We start from the raw sequence: 26488 nt of genomic DNA, 5'->3' as shown, positions 1-26488 counted from the left end.
ACAGTGAGAGGGAAGAAATTAAGTATTTATCTCAACCAGGGATTAGTTTAGCATGCTGTTAAATTATGTCTTGTTGCTTATTTCAACTACTTTCCTTCATAAATAAACATTGTTCATACAATGACTTGCAAAAAGATTAATTCTCCCTGATTTTTTTTTTTTTTTTTTGTACCATTTTTTCAAGTTACAACCACAAACTTCAAATTTTAGACTGCACATAACTTGTAGCAGCATCATGCTGTGGAGATGCTTTTCTGCAGGAGAAAAAGGAAAACTGCTCGTAATGTGACATTGTTCGTAAATTTCTTTGCAAATAAAAATTTTAAAAGTGTGGCATACGCTTTTATTCAGCCCAGCCAACACCAGATTATCCAGCCCTGTGTTTAGCGCCATCCATCATTCCTCCAACTCTGTCCCAACTTTTCCTTTTTTCTGTTCCAGAAAAATATTGCCATACTATATGCTGCCACCACATTTTGGTGGGGATGGTATGTGTAACATTAAGTGCAGTGTATCGGTGTTATCATTGACCTCTTTACTGTTTTTCTGATTAATGCTCACCTTTACAGTTTAGGTGCACAGCTGTGTCTTGGTAGATTTGCAGTTGTGCTCACTCCATTTTGGAGGTGCTCCATGTGATGCTCAGGATAAACCTCCCCAAATTCGTATATGTTATTCGTCTGTGGCGTTTCTTGGTTGAGCTATCATTATAATGAATTAAAACTACACACAAATCAAATCTGTTACGAGTGTCACTGTTAAACGGACTATAAGTGTGTGCTGGACTTTATATAAGTTGCTTAATATTTTGGAGACCATGCTTTATCTTCCTTGCACTTTTCAAGTATATGCTGCTTTATGTTGTTCTAGTAAATAAAAAATATATAAAAATATTTAACTTTGAGGGAAGACATGCGGCAAAGATCAACAGGCTGGGACTCAAACATGTGTGTGGGTCACCTGTTTTGCCCCTGCACCACTGCCACAGCCAAAAAACCTTTTATGAGTATATAGTTTGTCTAAGTTCCCAAATGTTCCCTTTTTTTCCCTTTAGACACAATCAATTGCATATCATTCTCTAGATTTAGGCTTTATTGGAAGAATACACTTTGTAAATTAAAGTGTACTTCTATGTAGGACTTGTGAGAAGTCAGGTTTAAGGTAAGGCTTCTAGGTAAAGTTTACTTCTAAATGTGTCTGTTTTGCTTAACAATGGCCTCTGATGTTTTCACAGAACTTGGGAAAAAAAAATCTGGATTTAGCCTTTTGTATCACAGGGGTCAGAATCTGTCATGCGGGTGGGTGTTTTTGGCAACCAGTTCTTCTGCTGAGTAATCACAGAAAGAGTTTATTAGCAGGGTCAAGGATTTCATAGTTCATGTAGAGTTTAGATTTATTTGAGGTTTGGGTGAATTCAACTCTGCCTTATTATTTTTGAGTTTGCCATCATGCTGCATTGAAATATAAAATTGAAGTGTAGTTGTAATTTAAAGAAATCCAGTTCATTATTAGAGAGTTTGTTTAAAATAGCATGGTTAAAAATGTAGTTTAATCCCATTTGTTTTTTGTTTTTCTGAACACAAAAGTTGACTAAAAGATGGGTTTTAACCCTTTTTAAGTTTGATTTTAAAATGAGCTAAAACTGAAAAATAACATTTCTGATGGACATTAATAAAAGTATCTGTGTCTGTTGCCCAGTCTTGTTTCTGTTCTCCTATCTTGCTGTTTCCTTTTGTTCTGCTGTGCATATCACTTTAAACCATTTATTAGCGTCTGCCCAACACCCACCTGAGTTTTACTCGGTATATCAAGCTGTTGTAGCATAAAAGGAACTGCCAAATGTTTCAACATCTGTGTGTTGGTTTTAGGTTCAACAAGTATTTCCACATGTTTCTCCTCCCTTTTCCCTGCCCGGTTGAGCACTGGTCACAACAGCTGGCTCCTTCTCTTGTTAAAGCTGCTGTCTACAGTTACATAAGGAATTAGCAGATTTAACCTTCTGAATAACGGTACATGTCTAACTCCAACATTACAGGATAACTGAAGGAGTCATGGGATAGGACAGATAAGAGTCACATCCACATGGAAGCATGTGGCTTCATGGTTCTAAATATTTACAAGTTATGGTACAAGTTGGATTATACATTCACCATACAGCTAACCACAGTTGTCGTTCAGGCTTGTAAAACATGGGACCTAGTGGGTGTCCAGATTACAGTAGTTCAGGGCCACGCAGCTGACAGCATTCTTGAACCTGTTACTCCTCAGCTGTTATTACAGCCAACTGTGTTTTAATGTAGGTTTTGTACCAAACTGTTTCATTACATTTCTTGTAACATTTATTTAACAAAGAAACGCTTACTGAGACTAAAACTCTCCAAGGGTTTTGGCAAAGTATGCACTGCAAACCACTGTAAAAAACAATTTTAAACATAAAAGCACAGAATAACGAGACGTACAAGTTTTAAATGCATCAACAGCAAGATTTAATTCCAATCTCTTTAGAGATTCCTTCAAAAGTGGCAATAGATATCAGGTCCTGGATACTTATGACATTCAGCAACTGATTTTAGGCAAATGAAGCTGTATGTGAGCGAGTTTCTATCCTGGTTTTCCTTGTCTTTGACTTTGGTACTGATCAGACATTTGTGGCCAAATTTCAACCTACAGATTTTGTCACTTGGGGGGGTGGAAAAAAAAAAGATCCAAAGAATTCAAGGACAGAATGGAAACAAGACCACTGGCCTCAATCAGTCTGGAAAGAGTTACAAAGCCCTTTTTAAGTTTTTAGGACTCCAGCTAAGCACATGGAACCCATCATTCACAAATGGAGAAAACAGCAAACAGCAGAAAAAGACTGGATTAATGGGTATCCTACCAGCCAGTCATTGTTCATACATTCTTTACTTTAGAAGTGTAAGTTTCTGCAAACCTCCTGATTCCATCTGATTGTGGTTCACTTGTAGGCCCTCAAAGGGAAAGTGTTGTTTTTAGCAAAGGTTTCACAAATCAAATCAGTTTTTTTATGTTATTTGTCATTTCTCTCATGTAAAGAAGAAGGTTTCAGTACCCATAAATACACCAGTAGTAGTGTTATGTAAATCATGCATTATATAAAAAAATTAAAAAAATGGACTAACTATTGCCCGTAACGGCTGCATTGCTACCATTGCCTAACAAGTTCTCAATGTTGGAATCTAGTCAGAGATAGATATATTACATATATATATAGATAAATATCTTTCAAGGCTGGCTGGCTTTGTTAAATACATGACACAAGTTTACTTTAGAAACTGCTTCCAACCACAGGAAATCTAATAAAACATTCAATTCAATTTATTTGTATAGCACCAATTGACAAATGTCATCTCAAGGCACTTTACAAAAAATAATTTCCATTCAGTCATGCATATATTTGAATTGACCCTACTTAATAAACAGTACAGTATCCTCAATTATGCAAAGTAAACCCATTCTCTTTCAGTATACATCTGAAGTATGCTGAAAATTCTTAGGTTAATAGTTTGAACTAGCCATTTTGAGACTAGAGAAAATTGTGAATGTGTTTTTAACTGGCAACAACTTCACTTTCTCCTGCTTTCTGACCTCAGTTATGTAGATGTTCAGTCAACAGTGAGCCATCATGAAGCAAAACCTTGGCTGACACAAGGTTTTGAGAGGAGTTTTTAAATGACTCCACTCATAGGACAAGTCTTGACAGAGAAAATGCTTACAACCACACATTGGTCGGGAGAATAAGATTTAAGCTCTTTGTGTTACCAGGTACATGTTTCTGGCAAGGTTTTCATTTTGATTACAGCTATTCATTGTCATATTCATCCTTTTTTGCACCTACCTGCTGACCTTGCTAGGTTCTTTTCAATGAAATTTACTGATTCAAGGCTCGTCAGTCGGATGATCTGCATTGATGAGTTAAAATTATGTCTGTACACACCTGTTTTAATTTGTTGAGGTATTTAAAATAGTTAGAGTAAAACTTGTGCAATTCAGACATTTAACAGCAGTGGGTCAACTGCATCTTGCATATGATTTCACAATATTAAATTGTGACTATATATCTCACGTTAAAGTCTAACCCGCCAGTTGCTATCCAGTTGATGCAAGAATGTGACTTTGTCTGGCAAGTAATGCCTTGCTTATTATTTTGAGACCCAGATGTGAAAGGGAATTATTTAACCTTAGCACACTTTTTGAAACCATTGGTTTACAATATATAATTAAGTTAATCTTTAGTTTTGTAGAGTTGGTGCCTGATCTGCTGCCAGAATTGAAAGGGCTTTTTGGCATTAGAACCAGCATAAATGCCACAATATGTGAACCTAGACTGGAAGAACTCAGTTATATCCCTAATTACTTTTTATAGAATAACATCAAAACTCATAGCTTTACAAAAAAAAAAACGGCAAAGGAATACTGGATATAACAGAGTTACGTCAGGTACTCCAAATACTTGTTCAGTCTTAATCTTAAGGGCAAAACATACTGACAAAAATGTGACTTGCACAAAATAACTTTATTTTGGGCAGGATCCTATTTTGAAATATTTCAGCTTTCTAAAAATAAACCACTGAAGTCCAGTGATCTCTGTGCTCTTTGTGGCTTACAAGTGTTAATGGTAAGGAATAAATGTTTGTCTAATGACGCACCGCGCTGTCAAAATCTTGATGAGTGGTTGCCATCTGGTTCTCGGTGTCCTCTCCTACCCATTTATCCAAGCAGTGAATGCCAACATAAGTCCATTTGACATTATATTTCCCCCCTTTTTTTAAATGACATTAACAATAACCCTTTATTATGTTTGGTTGTTGACCAGTCTTTCTGTAGACTCTGATCCTATTCTCAAAGCGCAGTTTCAGTCTCAGTGTTTCTAAGAATATACAGTAAGTGATTGCTATCCTATTGTTGCAAATCATGTTCCCCTTTCTTCCAATTTTATCTTAAAACCAGGTAAAGTGAAAAAGCTTGTTCCCTAGACCTGGCTGCAGTACTCCTTAGGGTCGGAGCAGTGGTGTGGGAAGACTATTGTAGTGTGGTAACAAGTCCTTTGTGTGACATTTTCCTTAGTGTTGACATTCAGAAGGGAATAGGAAGACGGGCTTGTGAACGGCACTTTCTTTTGTGACATCTGAAGGTAAAGGGTATTAAGACTGGGGACCAGGTTATTTTAATGTGCACAGGGAAAGGACATTTGCACAGAACGTGCCAAGGACATGCTACAGTGGAGCTGTGTTCTTTCATATTTCCCTCTATAACATTATGCTATACACCAGGTTGAATCTGTATTCTCTGGCTTAAAAGCCATTGTGGTTTAAGAAGTGGGCTGACTGTGCATAGTCTACTGGGAGTCCACAGTGAAAAGGCGTATTCAGATATTTGTATTCATATCCTTATTTTTCTGAAGATTACTTTTTTGTAGCTTTTTCAGTTTCTATAGAGTATATTGGGTTTTTTTTTAAATAAAGTATAATCTGAGCTGTCTGTTGTTGATGTGTTAAACAGCAGTATCCTGTATACCATTATGGGTGATGAGTAAGCTTAAATCCAGGCTAACAAGGTGAATTTACTTTTATTTTGCAGATGAATCAAAGGGAAATGCAGGTGAAGAACAGAGTGTGTGCTGTGGCTCTCACTGACTCTGCACATAACATTTGGCACCAGGAGACCTCCAAAGGGACACAGGACTGGATGCAGCAGGTAATACAAATAAATACATTCTCAGATATACAGCTACATGGAAAATCTAATGAGAAAATTAAGACTATGCAAAGTGCATGTGACAATTCATGACACCTTTTCCCTAACCTTTAAATGGCGAGCCACGTAAAACACTCCTTCACTAAAGTAAAACCTTTGAAGTCCTGGACAATTATTACTGGAGTGTTATCTCTTCCCCCCTTTTTTTTTTTTAAATATAACCAGTTTCCACTTCCGCCTTAGGAGCATCTCAATGAATAACTGATAACATGTCTGTGTGTACAGCTTTACATGGATTTGTTTTAGATGTGGCCATGTGATAAGCGTACAGGATGGAATGCACGCGCATGCATGCATTTTTTTTGTGGCTTCATATGAGAATTTGCCCTTTCTGGTGTGACCTCTGTGCCATATGCATCACCTGGGCTCACTCAATATGCACATACAGATGAGGAATAGCCAAGACCAAAGCTGCTGGAGATGCAAATGTCATGTGTTCTCTCTGTCACACACACACGTACACACACACACACTCTAACCCCATACCTGCTTTTGTATTACATTCTCTTTTTATATCCATGGCCTTTTGTTTCCACTATTTCATCTCCAGCTTTGTCCACCTGTGTTTGACGAAGCTATGGTTGCTTGATTTTAGATCTTGATGGGATCCAAAACCTAACAGGACATATTATAAGTGAAGGAACATTTTTGTTAACATGGAGACCAAATTTTGTTCCTCTGGAGTCCAAAGATTTTTTTAGGAGCTTCAGTTATTTTATTAAAAGGCCAATGATATATATTCAGGTATTTATAGTAGAAAGCAGATATTTCTGTATTCTATACAAAAAGAAATATTTTTTTTCTTTCTAATATTAAATGAGTCTAAATGCTGAAATCCGATCTTTCTCGCCACTTTTTTAATATTCTAACGTTCTCCGTCAAATTATTTTTCAAGTAGAAGTTTCTTTACACTCAAACTTTAAGTTCCTGGCTGACATCTTAAGAAGTTTCCTGAATATTCCCACATAATGTTCTTTCCTCATAATGCCATGTGTGAATTGCACCAAAACACTCCCAATACATGATGCTACCAGCCTTGTACTTCCTAGTGATCAGGCTTGCCAGCTTACCTGTTTTTCATAGAACTGTAACGATGGTCATTATGTATGTACGATCAATGAACATTCTCATGGTGTTAATGCTTGGACATAATTGTTTGAATAGTTGATAAAAAATTCAGGTATCTGGATTGTGGCTTTTTTTTTTCCTTTTGTTTCTTATTAAATCATAACTCAGGTGAGGGAGCCCTTCAGTGCTTTTGATGTTGTTCTGGGTTCGTTTGTGAACTCCTGGATTAGTTGTTGTAGCTTACAGTCGGCCACATTTTATATGGTTTACCTCAGCTTTGCATTTTCTCATTTTGTGAATAATGTCTGTCTCTCTATGTGGTTCGCTGGAGTCCTAAAACCTAAGAAATAGCACTACTTTTCAGACTGATAGAGGCCATATATTTGTTTTCTCTTCTGTACTTGAATTTATTTTGGGCAATGATGTGTGGCTTTTTGAGATCTGTAAGCCTGTGTGGGAGACTTTTTGATTCTACTGCAGTAATCAGGCCTGAGAACATAAAGTGAAACTGAAGCAAAAATTATTCATGACACAGTTATTTAATAATTATACATGGGACACATTAGGCATAATTTGAAAACCTATTTTTCAAATTATTTTTTACACAGATAATTTTTATTTAATAATATCTATTTGATCTGAAACATGTAAGGGTGACCAAACAACAAAACTGAAAATACAAGTATGTGGCTCTAATACTTCTTCACTGCCCTGCAGGTGGCCTCAAGTTAGCTTTTGAAATTATTTGGTTCCTTTTTGTCTTATTTTTTTCTCTGTGTGTTTTCTTGTGACTGGATATAAAATTGAAATATAAATGACATTTCTACTTTAGAGGGCACAGTTTATGATGTAGAAATCCTCCTAGGTCTAATATGAGGCAGTGGTTGTATCAAAGGCTCCTTGGTCTTTGATCGTGGACTGATGGGTTCTTTGGATACTCTGAATGCTGATGTTTGTGATTATTTACCGTCACACTCTGTGGACTTCTTGTGCAAATCCTAGACAAATAAACCAAAAAGAACAGCGGTATCAGCAGCTTGTCCATAGCTGGATCCCACATATAAGCAGTACTTTGGAAGACACATGGACAGAATCACACACAGGGAGGATGGCTTTCATGCCACGACACATCCAAGAGAAGCGTTAGCATTGAATCGGAGTAGCACTCTAGGTGGTGTATAGATATGGGTGCCCATATGAGTAGGTGGATGTGAGGTCGGGGCACACCAGCCAGGTTCTTCTCTGTTCTCGTCAGACAGAGATAATTCCCTCCCCTGGGGGTTCAAGAGGTCGTTGGATGGCGGGATGGAGCGATCAGAAGAGTAGAAGAGAGAAGATGGGATTTAGAGATCAGTGCCTGCTGAGCCAGGTTACAAAGACCATATGGGTCAGACGAGGGGCACCTGACGTCACAGCAACGGCATAAAATACAGAGTGAAGCTGAAACAAAAGAAGAAATGGCAGCAAGAGAAACATTTCTCCATTGACTGACAGAAAAAGACAAAAAAAAAATAGTGAGAAGTGTTCAATTATTTAAATCCCATTGACTGCCACTGAGAAATTGTAGAGCTGTGGAAAAGGGAAAAACAAAAAGACAGGTACAATCTGAATGGAGTGAATACAGATGGAGGAGAGGGAATAAACTGATGTATGTGGAGATGGATGAATAGCGGAGAGAGAAGAATTGAGTGTGAGAGAGAAATCCGAATGATGGTGTACAGCTGGCAGCCTGTCACAGTCTCCAAGGTGTCTCCTGTCACTGTGCTGGCCTGCTGTCACACTCTAGTGGCCTGCCCAGAGCACACAGACACACACACAAATAAATATATATATATATATATATATATATATATATATATATATATATATTTGCGCACAAACAAGAAAATAAAGCATCCTAATCCACAGAGATTATATACCTTCTGGAGGAGATGGGAGAGAGAGAAAGTGACCAAGAACTTCTCCTGAGTAGTTGCTTGAAAACTGTCGTGTGCTGCAGTTTAGGAGACGTTTGGGCACTGAGCCACTGTTTTTCTTCCTGTTTGCTCTCAGAATGAAAGCGTTAAAATGCCATTCTTGGAACTGAGTAGAATAGATTGTGTGTAATTGAAAAGAAATTAATGGGATTCAACAAACTGCATGTATGTGTCTGTTAGTGTTTGTGTTCATATGTTGGTTTTAAGAGATCATTATCGATAACATTTTATTTATTTTATCTGCTGTCGAGTGATTAGTTTGATCTTGAGCTTTTCATTGTGGCTATGTTCCAATGAGTAAAAGCTTTAAGTGAGACATGTTTCTCAGATGATATAGGAAGTCACACCAACTTCAGTGGTTGGTGGCAACCCTGTTTGCATGTGTTTTTGTTGGTAATGTAAAAGAAACAGCATGCCTTGTATCCTTAAGCAGGAACTGGATCTCACACACAGATACAATCTGTGTGTAAACTTTTTGCCAGAACTCAAAGTTGTTCCTGTTCCTGTTAGTTGAACAGGAACGGATTTATCTCGATCTAAATGTTTAAGCCAAAATCTTGGTGTTACGAGACTTAAAATAGTCTGGAATAAGATGAAGTGCCATGCAGAGTTTGTTTTGTAAACGGATGCATGGTTAGTGGAGAAATGGAGCCACTGCTTCCACATTTTGAAAAGGAGGGAAAGAAAAACTGTTTTTGCAAAAACAAAAAAAAACAAAAACAGTTATCTAAGTTTTAGTCTTATTGTAGAACAAGTCACATTTAAAGTGGGAGCCAACCAATGAATGGACCAGAAACATTTTTGGTGCAAAATTAAACATATATTTTAGTAATATCATTGAAACAATAAAAAATGGTTAAGAAACAGAGTATTTTGATTGTCTCCTATTTATTTTGGAAGAATATCTGGCTTGGAATGAGATTCTTGCAAAATAATCAAATTGAGTTACACAGTAATTACATAAAAATACCACAAATATCATAAGGTCAAACTGCTTCTATGTAAGACAGAAAAGCAACAATTTTTCAAAATCACTCATAATATGAATTATGAGTAATTTATGCATACTAATTTATTTTGAATATAATTTAAAAATGCATAGATATTGAAAAAAGTAACAATGAGCTGAATGTTTTAGATTTAAAGTGCTCATTGCATTGAATATTATAGGTTTTCAAAAATTAATACTGCTGCTTTAATTTAGAAGCCTTATTTTCTTTTTCGTTGTTTTTTTTTTTTTTCCAAAAGCAGTGTCATTGTAGAAAACAAAGAATGAGTGTGCTAGCCATCCTTCAGACACCTAAGCATCAGTGTCCAGCAACAGGTGGCGAAAGAGACAACAGAGAGCTCACCATCTTTCTCAGGCTTGTGATTGTAATGATTGCTTAACCTTAGGAAATGTCTGATGGGACTACTTAGCGGTTTTGAACTGTAAACTTTTCAAAACCTTGGTAAACTTTAATAACCCACGCTTAAATGTGTACAATAAATTCATTTCTCCGGGAGTTTGGGAGCGGGTGGGTGGGAGTTTCATCTAATGTTGCGATTCTGTCCACATTTAAAACGCTGTGGAAATCATGGAACTATATAAAACATAGAGAGAAACATACACAGAGCTACATAGTTGTGGGAAAAGCCGAATCTATCTACCTATTTGTTTCTGTTTTGTTGATTAGTTGAATGCAAGTACTTGAACGGTAGACGAGCAGCTTGAAGTGATGATGCCATGCATCAGAGGCAGCCGATGAGATGTGCCATCCGATTGTCATGTCACCCTTCTCTAATCCCAGCCAGCAGGCCTTGCCTTTATGTGAAGGCTGTTATGCCTGTGGTCTCCCACAGCTCTGGGGCTTTGTGCTCCGTGTGTCTGTGTGCGTTTGTGCATGTATGTGTGTGTCTATTTATGCAAGAGTTTGTATGCACATGTGTGTTGTTGCCTTGACAAATCTATTCAGAGCCAAACCTCCATGTCTCCATTGGTGGTGATAGCGGAGTTGTAAGGGATGGAGGAGGGCCCTTTGAAAGACTCCCCTCCTTCTCTCCCTCTCCAGTCGCCTTCAGCCCACTGCTCCACAGCCCAGCTGACATCTTCCTCCAGACAAACTGAATGAATTAAAGAAGATACAATGAGACACTTGATGTAGCAGTCAAGGAGCCCCACTGCTTCTGTGCTGCTCCACACAGCTCTGCCCTCAAACTCAGACTCAGAGGAGAGCACATCTAGGGCAAAGCAAAAGATCTAAAAATACACAATATGCCACTGTTTACCAAGATGACTTTTCATCTTCCCCCAGCACTAAAGCCCCCAGCTGCCTCCCCTGTTTCCCCTCTCATCTCTTCACTGATCTTTCTTCAACCTCTGTGGCTTCACTTTTTCTATATCCTCTCCAAATACATTTGTGTTTGATTTATGTGACTAAAGGAATGAATGAAACATGATGGACTCGATCCAAGAGGGCATTTTTTTGATACCTCCTTTCCATTTTTTTAAATTAAAAAAGTTCCACAATCATTTTAAGTCAATGAAAAGTAAACCTAGTAATTCTTTTAGAACAGATTCATCAAGCTGTTGATGGCAAAAGACTAAAGTTTTACCTGATGCAGAAGATACAGAAATAATTCAGGGGTCACTTTATCTGTAATATTTTTATTTTAAAACATAGCAAACACATGTAGGCAAGCACACAGCATAACTGATGCCTTTATACTTTCTCAATTAATCATTGAAAAAACATGTCAAAAATGTGAAATAAGTAAAAGTCATAAATAAACTTTTACTTTGTTGTGGTCAGTTCCTTCTTTTTCAGCAACACTGAAATTTAATAACTTCATTCTGGCTCTGAATGTTTGTTCTTATACTTTCAGACCGAATGTGTGATATTATCTCCAAACTCTTTGATGTGGTAAAGGACTCAAAGATGAATTAATGTGAATAAGCTAGCCCTTTTATAACACAGAAAACATAGACCATGACTTGAGCATAACTACACTTCACAAACTCTGAAATAGTGAAACTTGCTCTTGCTCTGCATTTACCATGCTACTATAAGAACGCCATTTTTATTGTTCTGCCTGTACAACACATTTATATACATGTGTTTGCTTGAGAAATTGACTTTACCTGGTGCAATAAAATTGTGACGATTCCTACAAGATCTTGCATGTGCACTTTTGGCACGAGCAGCAGCAGTTTTGCCTGCGCTTGCAGTGACGAGATTCCTGGGTTCACTTTCTACACATGCTGCTCTGTTTGTTCTTATTTTAATTGGACATTTTTGTCTAAGAAGGACACCATTGACTGACTTTAATTTCTTTCTTGAGTCTGATACTTTTCACAAGTGTTTCACTTGTTTTGAAATCCTGAGTTTTGTAAACCTTGGACTGATGAAACTACTCTTCAAAGCAAAACTTGTATTATGGGATCCACTATCTCCCCCTAAACATTTTCTAATCTTCAGCATGCTTTTGAAGTAATATGGCTTTGGATTTGTTTTCATTTGATTTGTACGTATTGACTTTTCACATACCACGGTGTCTGTTAGAGGTTATAACATGAGAAGTGTTGCATATTTGTCCGACTTGTCAATCACCTTGGAAGTCTGCGGGTTAGTAGGAGAACTCAGAAGCACGTGTGCCTTTTTTTTTCCTGTGTATTTGAGTTTGAAGGGATCACAACGCATCTTTGTGGGAGACCCTCCCCCGAAATGAAGTCACTGACCCACACACAGAAACCTTTACGCACACACAAGCATGCACTACGCAGTAATGGCTGTCAGGGGGCTAGGGTGAAAGTAAACAAGGGCAGATAAGCAGTGAATCAGAAGGACGCCAGCTGCACATTCTAATCTCTTTACATTTTTTCTTTCTTCTGTTGAACTTTTATCTTATCTAGGGGAGCGTCTTCTCTAAGCATTCCTTCTCAGCCTCCCTGTCTCGTTTCCCCTATTCCCTTGTTTTTGTTCTAACCCTATGAACCAGAGCATGCCAGTCCACACTGCAGAGTCAAAACAGACAAACACAGTTTGATGTGTTGTCATCCACTGACCCAGTCAATGAAAACTCAAAACTGGAGCAAAAGGTAAAGCTCTCTGTTCTCAGGGATTGATACATTTTACTGAAAGAGCATCAGATTCAAACTTTGTATGTGTGAAACACCCCAGTGTGAGGCGGCACATATAAACTAGGAGCGATACACAAGATGGATGAAGACAGCAGCAGCAGATAAAGAGGTCTTCCTCCCTTTCTGACAGTGGAGTTGTCAACCACAAGGGGTTTGAGAAGAGTTGGGGTGTTTGCAGGGGGTTATGGGTCAGCAAGCGGGGCAGACACCCTCTCCCCCCAGGGCGCCCAGTGATCAGCCATGGTAGAAGGCCTCAGCTCTCCACTCCAAACAAACGCCAGGCTGTCTTAGCAGCATGTCACAGAGCTTTTAATTGCTTGTTCTTGTCTTTGTCTCCTCTTCCCCCACCGTTCATACTCACTTCTTTTGCACGCTTTTTTTTTTTTGCCCACCTGTTCCTTTATCTCTTCTGCTGTGCCTTCTGTTGTTTCTTTTACATGGTCAACATTACAGAGCTTTTCTTCAACGTTTTAGTATTAACATCATCTCTTTTACTATTCCTGATTTAAGTAGATATTGATTGCAGTTTGTATTTATTTGTATGTTGAGTCTTTAGAAAACTGTAGTTGCCCTTTGTCCTTTTTTTCATAATAATAATATACTCAAGAGTAAAAGTTGTGATATATGTTTTGACATATTTGTTTCCTTGGTTTTGTTTCCTACAGTGCTGTTGTAACTGGGTATCGAGTCCCGAGCCACTGGACACACAGCTTGAGCCCATGTTGCCAGACTGCCCTAGAGTTTCTGCAGGTAATACTCTGGTATTCTGTACCTACACACTCCTCAACGGTCGCATCTTTCAAAGCCTGAACTCTGCAGTAGTGTTGGCGTTATTGGGTTGAGTAAAGGACTTAATACTTTAAAGTTTGAATATTGTCAAATGGTGCAGCCTTTCCATTAATTGTTGAGATGGATATAATAAATTTATAATCATTTTTGATAGTAATGACAATAGAAGTAGTGTAAATGCTCCTTGTGCATTTAGTATTAGTCCTTTTTTTTTTATTTGCACGTATGTTTGTGTGTGTTGGGTAAATCAGTCTGCATACAGCCACCTGAGCACTGATGGAGAGCGATCATTGTCAATCAGACTCAAGAACTCTAAGCTTTCATGCTATTTTAAAACACGAATACACAAAGATTTTCTTACATAAACTGTCAGTTCAAGTTCAGTTCTATTTCCGACTTCTTTGTCCCGTCTTTTTCATCATCCACTCTGCCTCCTATATTCATTAATCCTCTCCTGCAGTGTTTGGCCTCCTGTCCCTGTGCCCTCACTGCGGTTCACTGGCCTCGATGATGTCATGTCCATCATGAGAATGTGTCCTTAATGTAGGATTAGGGATGAAAGCTGTAATCCTCAACATGACTGTTGATAAGAGATGATGATTGTGATGTTGTTTGAAGAGTGACACACATTTAGATATGCACACACTGAGAAACAAAGAGAAGGTCTTTAAACAGGAAACAGAATATATGTGATGTATTTCAAGGCACTTTTTAAATAATGTATTGAGTCACCACTTGTTAAATATGTACCTATCAACAGATACCTGGGAAACTTGGAATATCTTGCCTCACATTTTGTCACATAACAACCACAAAATTCAATGGATTTGGGTGGATTTCAGGTAATGGATCTGCACAAACAATTTAATGTTTGGAAAGTGGACAGAAGCATGTTCATAGTGGAAAAATGGAAATCTGAACGTGCCTAGTTAATTTCCATCCAGCCTCTTTAGGCCTGTATGTGGTTGTCCACTTAAACTGACAAGCCTGTAATAAAATAGTTTAGATCAGAAGTACCCTTTCCTCCAAAGTAGGATGGGTAACAATTTCTGTCTTTGAATGTAAAAAGTGACCCATTTGAAAAGACTGCAACTGTAATTCAACTAAACATTTGTACTATAAGAGTGAGGCACATTTTTTCAGGACTTAATATGTAAAAACTTCTTAAGACCCAGTCCTCTTTGTGTCATGTAAACCCTCAATAAACTGCATTGAAATGCATTGAAATTTATGGGTGTAACCAAGCAAAATGTGAAAAGGTCTAAAGGGTATGAATACTTTTGCAAGGGACTGTGCGTTCCTCTCTCACTCTCTCATTTCCATCGCCGCTCCGGAGGTTCATACCTTGTGATTTTATTCCCTTCAAAGCTGCTCACTGACATCATAGTGAATGTATAGGTCATCTTACACATGCCCCCCATGTCTGCGAGTACATCTCTTAACGTTGCTATCTCGTCTCTTTAACTGAAAATGGCTTGTTCCACATGAAGCAGTGTGGGTGGTTGGCCTGAACATCTACCAGTGAATCAGCTCCTTGAAATGTCACCTAGCTCTCAGAACAAAATCACTGCTTTATTTCATGTTCAAATGTCATTTTCTTTCACTCTCCCAATTCGGCCTCTTCTCAGCGACTGCCGTCAGTCAAATGACAGCTGCGGTACAGCCAAAGTACCGAGGTCACCAATTTTAAAACTTTTGCCGTGCCTAACATTGTCCAAACACAGAGCTGTTTGACACATTATCGTTTTGGTATGTGTGCACTATTGACTTGTGCTATGTTGACTCCTGCTACTTTAACTGGGCTGAAAAGATCTGGGTCTCTAGCTTGCTAAGAGAGCTGCCAACTCAGCTTGTCTCTGGTCTTTTGGTGGCAGCTTCTGATGTCAAAGGTTGCCTCAGTCATCTTTGTGTCCTTGGCAGCCTGGCAGGTTCACAGGCAGCGGCCATTGTGGTGAGAGTTACAGCAGTGCAACAGAGGTGACAAGGTTGAGAGAGGGTTGAGGGAAGGCTGTCAGGGCATCGTGGAGCAGAATTTCAGTCAAGCCAAATGCCACCATGGCTGCTGTTGTCTCGGTTGCCATGGTGTTTGCCTGTGTGTATGTGTAAGTGTTGGTAATTGGGGCTAAAGATAAAGCCTCTCAGTAACAGAAAATAAGCCAGTGAATCCTTGCTGTCATGCTCAACATGCGTGCACACATATCCAGGGGCTCACATCACAATGTGAACTACTGCTCTTGTGTGTAGCCAGGCAGAGCTGGGCCTGAGGCAAGTCTGGGGCTGGTGTGGAGAATGGCATATGTTCACACAGACCCGCGCTAAAATGTCTGTGGGCTAGCAAAGTATTCAACTTCTATTGGTCATGCAGCATCATGGAGAAATGGGATAAAGGATCAGTCGTCCTTTTGCTTTATTTGCAGTGTGTGGGCATTAGTTTTTTTCTCTTCTTATTCTTCTCTTCCTGGAAGAGAAGAATAAGAAGTGTCTGTCTACCTCTCTCATATTTCCCAGTCAGAAATCTGGCTTCTTATGACTGTCTTGTATTTCTTTCAAGGAACTTAGAAAATCTGACTTTCAAGTATGAAGTTCAGCTGTGTGTTTGACCTGCACAACATTAACATCATAAAGAGTTTTCAGTAATCATTGTTAACTATCATTTCCAAGTGCCCTAATTTCACACTTTGCATGGTTAATATTACTGTATCTTCATGGTGCTGGAAGGAGTAAGGCTGCTGCAGATGCTCACAGCTGACCCGGATGATAGTGCCAATATTCAGCAATGATATTACAATGACAATTTTAAACATAATGCAGTGTTTTAAATCATCCCAGTGTGTGTTTATTTAGATAATGACAGCAAAGTTACACTGTATTTTTTTTTATTTTGGTTTCGGTTCAATTTATTTGCATCATACAAATCCCCAGTTAATGTCATCTCAGTATACTTCATGCAAAAAGGTAAGCAAATTAAGGTAAGCTGGATTGATCAGCTAAATCTAATCCAGTTCCAGGACAAATCAGTTTAATATGATTAAGCTTAAAGTGCATTATGGTCCAAATAAGACAAATTATATTAAATACAGTTAAAAATGTTAGTAAAATGTGTTTGGTCTGAAGAAAGTAGCAAAGCAATATTTTTATATTACTAACGCTTTGAAATTTATTCATTGTTTTAGATAAATAATTACAGAATGAAGAAGGCATTGTGCTGTGTACAGCAGTGAGAATGTTTTGGTTTATGATCTTTTTTGATGGGTTGTTTGATCACAGAGTCTGCACTTTCAAAGGTGGGAAAGCCCCTTTGCTAATAACACACACACACACACGCACACACACACCTACAAATCACTTCCTCTTAGGTGATTATTCATTGTCCAAGCAGATTATTAATTACAAAGGGAGAGCTCTCTGAATGTAAACACTGATTAATGGCTAACAAAAGTAAGTTAATGTCTTACCTGTACTTTAATTACCGTCCCTGCTCTCCTACAAGCAATATCGCTTAAAACTGCAATTAACCATAATGGACTGCAGAAAAGGACTTCCTTCTGTTTTCACCTGTCACAACATATATAAGTTGATATGTCCCTTTGTTATTTTACAGTGGTTCGCATTTCTGAATATTTTCTAGTTAGGATTTCATCTAAACTTACTGATCTTGTTCAGAAAAATTAAAAGTGGTAGCTGCAAAACTTATCCAATCTTTAGGAATTACTTTTTTTTTTTTTTTTTTTTTTTTTGTGATGTACTGCGAGCTGACTTTGCTCTTCTCTTTTTCTACAGCCAGTATATCTGCAAATGTACTTAGCAATCTGGCACATCACAGCAGAGACACAAAGGAGTGGCTTTTATTAAAGAAAAAATGTGTTGACACATGCGCTGCCATGCCATGGGCTCTATTCTGCTCTAGGTTCATCTAGACTGTGACACTCACCTCCCTGATCCACGCATTGCTGACCATGAAACACTCTAGCTGTCTGCACCTCATCACTACACATACACACACACACACACACACCCACGCACACACGCACACACACACACACACACACACACATTTACTGACACGCCACATCTGATGGATGTTTGTGTGACTTAAATCTTTAAAAGGAAATCTACGCTCACTCGGATGAACTTCATGTCCTCCCACCACTGTTTTTTCAGCTTGGTGTGGTGGAAGTTGGCTGTCTCGGTCGAAGATCACTTGCAAATATGTGCGTCTGTTGTCTGTGTTTTTGTATGTATTTCAATGTTTTCTCAGCTCAGCCAACTCATGTTCAGCTAATGTTACAGGAAATACGTAGGTAAACTCTGGCAAACTATTCTTTAACCCCTGACCTGGATTCACTGAGGCTGTCTCATGCTTTTGTCTGGGTCACATTAGTTGCAGACCAAATCATAATAATGCGGAAAGAGCTCATGTCAAGGATTCCAGACTTGGTGAAGCTAATAGAAATAATTGTCCCTAATTTTGTGGAGTAATAAGGATTTGGTTTATCAATACTTTTCATTAAAAAAATGTATATGATTGCAATATTAATATTTAGGTATAAAGCGAAAATAACACAAATTAAAATCCCATTTCTGTGTTGCAACCAAAAAAGGAGCTTCTGAAAAAGCACGGTGCTTTCTTGAAAAAGACAAACAAAAAAAATTGGCTTATCCCTTCCACTGCCTGCCTCTTAAATATGAATGTTAATCATTAATTTTGCATCAACAAGCAGCTTCAAACAGTTAATTATTTAGCATTTTTATCAGATTTTGTTATACTTTTTTTATTGTGGTTGTGCTATCTTAATTATAACTAGAGATGTGTCTGGGAAACAGTGTGTTTTTATTTCACCTCTGCACCATGTAAACCTTTTTTACAGAGCATTGTGTTGACGTCTGTAAGTCAAACTCAAACCAGTATTGCAGGCAAAACAAATAGAAGCATGAAGCATTCCAAAACTTTTGATCAATAAATGGAAGTTCAGCAACGTTCAGTGAAACACTCATACAATTTTCCACAGTGAATTGGGCTTGTCTAATCTCATTACCATCTTAGTGCCAGATATGCCCTTGAGGGACATTTTGTATTCACTGTTTATTAGGTCCTCTGATTTTGCCACCTTTTTACATTTTGTCATATAACTACAAACATGTAGCTATTTTATTGTGATTTCTAACCAACACAAAGTATCATGCAGTCATGAACCAGAAAGAAAAGGTTCAGTTGTTGTTGTTTTTTTCTTCCAAATCAAAATCAGAAAACCTTGGCAAGCCTGTTTTACTTGGATATCCCTCAATAAAATCCGGTTTCAAAAATCCCATTCATGTGTCATTTAATTTGTCCGACTTTAATATTAGCTTAAAAATAGTTTTTTGAAGGGCTCAGAGGTTTGTTAAAGAAACAGCATTACAAAGAACACAGCAAGACATCTCAGGGTGGTGGTGAAGTTTAAAGCAGGGTTAGAATATAAACAGTTATGTTACGGCAAAAACCTACCAAGACGTGTCTGTCTCCATGGCAGACAGGGCTAGCAACAAGAGCATTTATCAGAGTGCCCAGGAGGCTCTCAGTAATTCTGGAGGAGCTGCTTTAATAGAAGCAGTGCCAAGAAGAAAAGTCATTGTTGAAACAAGACTACAAGAACTCCCTTCTACTGTGCACCACAAGCCAAGTAGAGGACACAGCAAACATGTTTAAGAAGGTGCTCTGGTCAGATGAGACCACATTTTAACTTTTTAACCACTGTGGAAAAAACTAAATTTGCCAGAAAGCTAACACTTCACATTTCTCTGAACCCACCATAGCATCCGTGCTTGTAGCATCATGTGGTGGATATAATGTTCTTCTGCAGCAGGGGCATGAAAGCTCATCAGAGTTGATAGAAAAAAAACAATACACCTAAATGTAGGTCAAAAATTGAAGAAGAAACATTTGGAGGCTGTAAAAGATGCAACAGTGGCAGTCTACCTTCCAACGGACAATAACCCATAACAACAAAGCAAAGTCCAGATCTAAAGTCAAGTGAAAGTTCGAGGCAAGAACTTTCATTTGGCAGTGGTGCAGGGGTAACACACGCAATCCATGTACAGAGGTCTCAGTCCTCATCGCGGCTATCAGGGTTGAAGTCTTGACCTTTGCTGCATGTATTCCCCCTCTCTCTTTCCTGCTTTCCTGTCGATTCACTACCTAATAAAGGCCAGTAGAGCAGAAAAAATCCTTTAAAGCAAAATAATAAGTTGAGTGAAGACTTGAAGTGAACGAGACTTATTTCAAGAAGACTGGAAAGCTGGTCTACCATTCTCCAAAAGACTTAGTTGTACCCAAATTGACATATTTTCCATGCACTGTAGCTTTTCTAACATTCTGTATATTCAGCCCATTTCTATTAAAGTGTGACTTTAAGATAACCTACCAATCAGTGGTCAGCTATATTGTAAACTTTGAAAGAGTTTCACATATAGTTTCAATTTACTGCCTGGCATGAAAATGTTTAAAACCTTCTTGGTTGGTCAAGTCTATATCCTCCATCAGTAATCTGGATCAGATGGGGGCGCTCCTATGCAAGGTACAGCAGAGCTGGCCACCTGCTGCTTTGCAATCCTCAAGCCTCTTAACTTCTGCATGCAGTGTCCATCTTTAGTTGCTCGGAGGGCATCCCCAGATTAGCGCACCATGGACATGGATCGCATTTGCCCATATGGCCTCTTCTCATTGAGTCGATACATGCTCTAATCTGCCCAGCCCTTCCCTCTGAGCTCGACATGCAACAACTACTGAGAAAAGTAACATGCACATCATGTATGTACAACCTCACAGAAGTGGTAATCAAGGGCGTCGATGGCAACCTCAAAGGTCACTAGCATGTTTTTTTTAATCCCAATTGTTGTGGAATTGCGGATAGTTTTAGGGTGGCGACATAGCGCCAAAGTAATAGCCCTGAATAATACACATCCTTTTTGTGGGTGGGAACTGTTTTTAAATGCACTCCCTGGTGTGCAATTAATCCAATAATCCCAGAGAAACACAGTGAGTCCTAGAACATAAACTACTATTATGAGTTTAGCTGCTGTCTGTATCCCATATCTTCCCTATGTCTTTATCCGCTCATTAAGAAATCACATCTTGTCTATCACAATTGTCACTGGCATGCAAGAGTCCCTTTGCTTGTAATCTTTACTGCCACAAAGACTGTTGGCGAGATGACGGAAGTATCTTTAAAAAATTAGGTGATGGTGGTTGTTTAGGTTTCATCTGCCATTTCTTCTTCTTTAAAACAAACACTTGTCAACTGAATTGCAGGGTAGCACAATATGACTGGAATGTATAGGCCTATTCAAAGAACTTGGGCTAAACGTGTGAAGCAGAGAGTAATATTTTAAGGTATAATAAACGTTTTTGTTGAAATGTTCTATTAACAGATTTTGGGCTCTAAAAAATTTACCTGCAATTGTAAGTAATATCTTCATTTTACCAAAAAAATAAATAAACATCATGTTGAGGAATATAAATACTTTAGAGTTCACCTGGACAACATACTGGACTAGAGACACAATAGTGAAGCCGTCTGTAAAACAGGAGAGAGCAGGATGTATTTCTTGAAGATGCTAAGGTCCTTGTAGGTTTGCAGCAAGATGCTGCATATCTTCTACAAGCCTGTTGTTGAGAGCATCATCGCTTCTGTCGTCATCTGTTGGGGCAGCAGCATCAGAGCCAGGAATTTAAGAAGGCTCCACACCCTGATAAAGAAGGCTGGTTCTGTTTTCGGGTCAACTGTGAACACTACTAATACAAAAGCAATGGGTTGATTTTTGTGCTTAGAAATAAAACCTATTTATGCTTGAATATTGTTTAGAAATGTAACCAGGTGAGAAATATGAAAGCAGAAGTAGAAAATATTTTATTTTGAAAATGAAAAGCAATACAAAGGTGTAATAATGACTTGTTTGTGGCCTAGGAAGCAGAAAGTGCTTAGACGGTTTCTTTGCTTATTGTGCCAGGAACTAATGAGATAGGCTGTGCTGATCCCTCACTGATGCAATGACTCCTAATCCTCAACACTGTTTTCCTGCTCCGGTTGTTTATCTACCAATATCCTGTGACCGTCCATGGCATGTCACTGCTTTGTGTAGCCCCAAGTGACCCCCAACCTCTGTGTCAGCAAAGTTTTCAGCTTTGAAATCGATCTGGTATCTGAGCCAATGTAATGTAATAAAAAGTTCAGCTTTTTCTTTCTTTTTGCTCAGTGTATAACTGAGCTGTTTGTTTTTTACTGCTACGAAGCATGTGGACTATGTCTCTCTCTCTCTCTCTATTGAAACTTCAGTGAACTGTATTTTGGAAATAATTTAGAAAATGAATTGCTTTTATAAAAGCTTCTTACCTCTTATATCTTTTTACTGACTTTGTACACCGTATTGGTATTGAAAAAAGTCTGTTTCACTCAGTGACATCGTCTGCACTGGAGACTGCTGTTATTATTGCAACTTAGTAGATCAAGGATCAGAAAAACACCAGATTCTTTTTTCAGATCACTGAGACACTAATCAGGGTCGATGCAGTCACTAGTCAATTACTTTGTAGATCTTTAGGGATTTTCTCACGTCATGTTATGTTTAAAGTTGTGGTCTTGTTGTGGAACAACCAGTGCATACATTTCAAGCAGTCAGAAAATCTTGTACACTTGTAAGTGTATCTTCCTACTACAAGGAATTCTGTGTGTACCGCCATGTTATCAGAATGACTTAGAGACACACTAGTTATCACTTGTGTGAGCCTCTAAGGGCTAAGCTACAGAGTGGATGGAAAAACGCCACTCCTGTCTTCTCTTTGTCTCTCCTCCAGTGTGTCCACCTTCTGCAGGATACATCTCTTATCTAATCAACAAAGAAAGGCCCAAAAATACACAAAGAATGCATTTACATCTGCAGATCCACAATCAGAGATGGCACTGAACATCTAGGCACATTTAGTGATGCAACCCCAAACATACACACACCACTCATATCAATCCTTACATTGATCTGGGTCAAATCTGGATGTCAAGATATGATTAGCTGCCGTCGTAAAATGCAGGAGCACCCCAGGGGGCAGACAGCAAGCCAAACATGCAAATCAGGAGGTCACCACCAGGTTGTGCAAATAGACCTTGATGTAGAGAGAAATTGAATTAGGAGAAACCTCTGTACCTATAATTATGTCCAAATAACTGAATCACCGTGGTCCTCCTTTCAAATATCTTTGCCACTAAAGTCAGCAAGAAGAGCTGTGGGATCAAAGTTTAATGCACAGATTCTGAATCCATCCCTTGGCATTATTTTAATCTCCTCATTTCAGGTTGCATCCCAGCTTGATCCTCAGATGTCACCAGTGGGACACCACTTTACCCCAGAGACCCAAATATCACAATCTCAAACAAAAAAAATACATTAGCCTGGCTGGCACATTGTGCCTGAAACACGGCAAGAGCACGAAAGGAGGTTGACACCAGCCAGTGTGGCACATTCTTGGAGAGTTGGCTGGATGTGAATTGCATTTGGCACCAGGAGGCTATCAGGTAGTAATTACTATAGCTAACATCCCAGATGAACGAGTCAACTCAAGGTCAGCATAAAAATCTTCAAGGGTCTTAGTAGGTAAAGGTTGGAGGCCAAGTCATGCTCCTCTCACTCCCTGAGTATAAGCTCATGCCTTGCCTGCTCAGATTTGCTGAAATCTGACTTGACCTTTAGCCTTGAGGTGTTGCAGCCGGTCACATGTCAGCCTGGCTCCCGTGGACCTTGTTGAATGTGTTCCTATTGGATTGTCTGAGGAGTTCCTACTCAACAGCCGAACAGCTCAAGTGATTTAGCTTTACACACGACGAGGCTTTTGACATAGATGTTACCGTACAGCTTAAACCCATGCTTGGCATTCCAGCCCTTCCCTGGCCCCAGGATCACCCATTCTCTGTCGCACAGGCAGGTCCTTGAAGCCGCCAGGAGAGAAATTAATAAAATGTGTGAATGAATGCAAAAAAAAACAAAAAAAAAAAAAAACATTTTTTTTTCGACTGTATAAATTTGAATGTAGTCTGGTGTAAAATTAATTTTATTAAATAGGTGTGGAGATCTGTGTGCATTTGTATATGATTTCTTTAAAATTGCCTCTAATCTTTTATATATATATATATATATATATATATATATATATATATATATATGTATATCCTCTGGTAGAGGACCCAAGCCCAGAGGATGAAAGAGACCACCCGCGAAGGGTGAGAAGGGAATTTTTATATATATATATATATATATATATATATATATATATATATATATATATATATATATATATATATAATATTAATATAGAATATTAATGCATTCTATATTATGCAGAAACAATATGGCATAGCTGTTTGAAGTAAGTGTCACACTTACTTATTCTAATGTCTTCAGTGCCTTGCAAAGATTTCAAACACTTTGGAAATTTTGTATATTTTGTCACATTGCAACCACAATGTCAGGGTGCCTACACAATGCTCAACACAATCCAGAGTTCTTCTATGTGTTCTTGGTGAAATAATCTAACATAACTACCAGATCAATATCATTTCTAACTGTCTTCAAGAAACTCTTGAAGAAGCAGCTCATCAAAGAGCATTTTCTGCCCTAGCAGGTAACCTGTACATCCTGCACTGTGCACATTTCCCTCCTCACTGTCACTCTGTCACCTCTGAAAGAACTAGACTATAGTGGTCTAGACTTTAGAAGGTCTTCCTTCTAAGTAGCTTTTTGTTAGCTGTGATCTTAATTGCATTTTTATATCAACACGGTCAAGTGGTGACACGTATATTATAATGACATATCCAACATGTGGTCTTTATTTACTCTGATTTATAATTACCAAATGACACAAAATAGTCCCGGTTGTAGCATGCTGGTCATGTCACACCGTTTGAATCTTTACACAGTAAAGGTTAGATGCATTTCAATTCCCCCTTTAGATTCAGCAGCACATGCTACCGTATTTGAACAAAACATCCTTTTTTTTGCTATAAACAAAAATATACAATTCTAAAAAAAGAAAATGCCAAAACTAGAGTGCATGTATTTACAGTTTGAGAATAGAAAATTTGTATGTGTGTATCACATGCTTTGCTCTCATAGCTTCTATCCCTGAGGAATTAAGATAAACAAAGATCTATTCCAGAGGGAGAGGAGGAGAAAAAAAATTGAACTACATGAACTTTGGTGCATTTCATTTATCCGGTGTGCTATTTGTGGTGCTTTTCATCTCTTGAATCCTGGCCTCATTTCTCTATCTTGTTTTTGGAAAACATGAGCTAAGCTGATGTGCACAAGCCATTAGATCATTGCACTGTATGTCTGACCTGTGACCAGTTAATCCCCTGCCCTGCCCCGCCCCTGGTAAACCCCTCACCCCCGCCCTCCCCACATCTGCCTGTTTCATGCCATAACCCCAGCCACATCTCTCCATGGAATTGATACTATGGTGTTTGGATGATCCTCTGTGTCTTCATCCATACTGTAATCCTATTTGCTCCGTCATGTGTTGGGACTCACAAATGGGTGTGTGTGTGTGGAATGACATCCAGCTCATTTACAGATGTTTCAAGCTCAGCAGTGCCATTGTCTTCTGCATGTGCCAGAGATTGTTCTTCCGCACAAACACACTTACTATAACTCTTCAGTCACACATTCAGTTTTGCGGTTATAAATAATTCTAACAATATGAGTAAGACGACTCCGGAGGATTCAAATTTCAACGCTCTGTCCTTTAATCCCCTCCTTTATTCTGCCATTTGCTGCAATAAAAATGTTAAGCTGAGGGATTAAATAAGTACAGAATGGAATAAGAGGATGTGATGTGGCAGACTTCGGGTGCAGGTGGGAGGCAGAGACTTCCCGCTCATTACTGAGACACGGGGCTAAAGGAGAGACAGAAAGCGCTGCGGGGTGAGAGGTCCTTGGCAGCAGTCTACCAGTTGGCGTCTCAGTGTCCACATTTAGTTCCAGCTGAGTGCCCACAGTGGATCTGACGGTGCTGACTTGACACTGACCTCTGGAGCGAGGACCACTGCTTGCCTGGATCCACCGCCCCTTTTGATTCGTAGGGCTCCTTGTGTTCTAATCCCTCCTACTCTTTATATGACAGAAATGGCTTCACAACAAACCAAATAGGAATGCTTAGAAGTTGATTTGTCCTACCAGTGTGGAAGGTTTGTGATCAAACTGGAGCAGCGTTAACAAAGAAATTTAAAGTGAAAATCCACAAATATGTTCTCTTTACATTCTAAACCTTTTATATATGTAGAGTTTATGAAGTTAATTGGATTTTTCACAAACTTTTCCATGTCAGCTTGATTTTTGCGTGCGAAATGATGACAATCTGTGGTGTGCTTTTGTACACTTTAGATTGCTTTTGTACACGTTAGGTTAGGTTTAAATAATTCCACAACGTGGTAAAACCAGGTAGTTTAATATATGTACAGTCACTCTTACTATGACTAAAAGCTCAATAAAAACTCTTTGAGAGAAAACACAGTGATTGTTACTAAATAAGTAATGAAATATTCAAAACCGGAGCACAAGAAGTCTGACTCCTTCAAATTTATTTTATTGTATCACACTTTAGATGATGCTCTTATAAAACCAACAGAGCAAGGCAGAGATATATTATATAAATTAGCTATCTTTAGAGGTTTTTACGTCTTGATTGCTCCCCTTTAGTCCTGCACCTCACAGTCCAACTCACTTGATGAAAGCAAAC

The 26488-nt window shown here is 38.6% G+C and overlaps 1 protein-coding gene across 1 annotated transcript in view; it reads left to right on the top strand.

Annotated features, from left to right (window-relative positions):
- The window catches only part of arb2a (ARB2 cotranscriptional regulator A), a 159393-nt gene that overhangs the window by 100915 nt on the left and 31990 nt on the right, over positions 1 to 26488 (top strand). Inside the window, exons 9-10 of the mRNA XM_015001986.2 lie at positions 5599 to 5715; positions 13605 to 13689. Of these exons, the coding sequence (XP_014857472.2) occupies positions 5599 to 5715; positions 13605 to 13689 (202 nt within the window). The remainder of the gene's footprint in view (positions 1 to 5598; positions 5716 to 13604; positions 13690 to 26488) is intronic.

The sequence above is a fragment of the Poecilia mexicana genome, unplaced genomic scaffold (genome assembly GCF_051168715.1).
Source record: "Poecilia mexicana isolate PSO_F unplaced genomic scaffold, ASM5116871v1 scaffold_9, whole genome shotgun sequence".
Classification (NCBI taxonomy): Eukaryota; Metazoa; Chordata; class Actinopteri; order Cyprinodontiformes; family Poeciliidae; genus Poecilia; species Poecilia mexicana.
The sequence above is the reverse complement of the archived record's forward strand: the minus strand, read 5'-3'. Positions and strand labels throughout refer to the sequence as shown.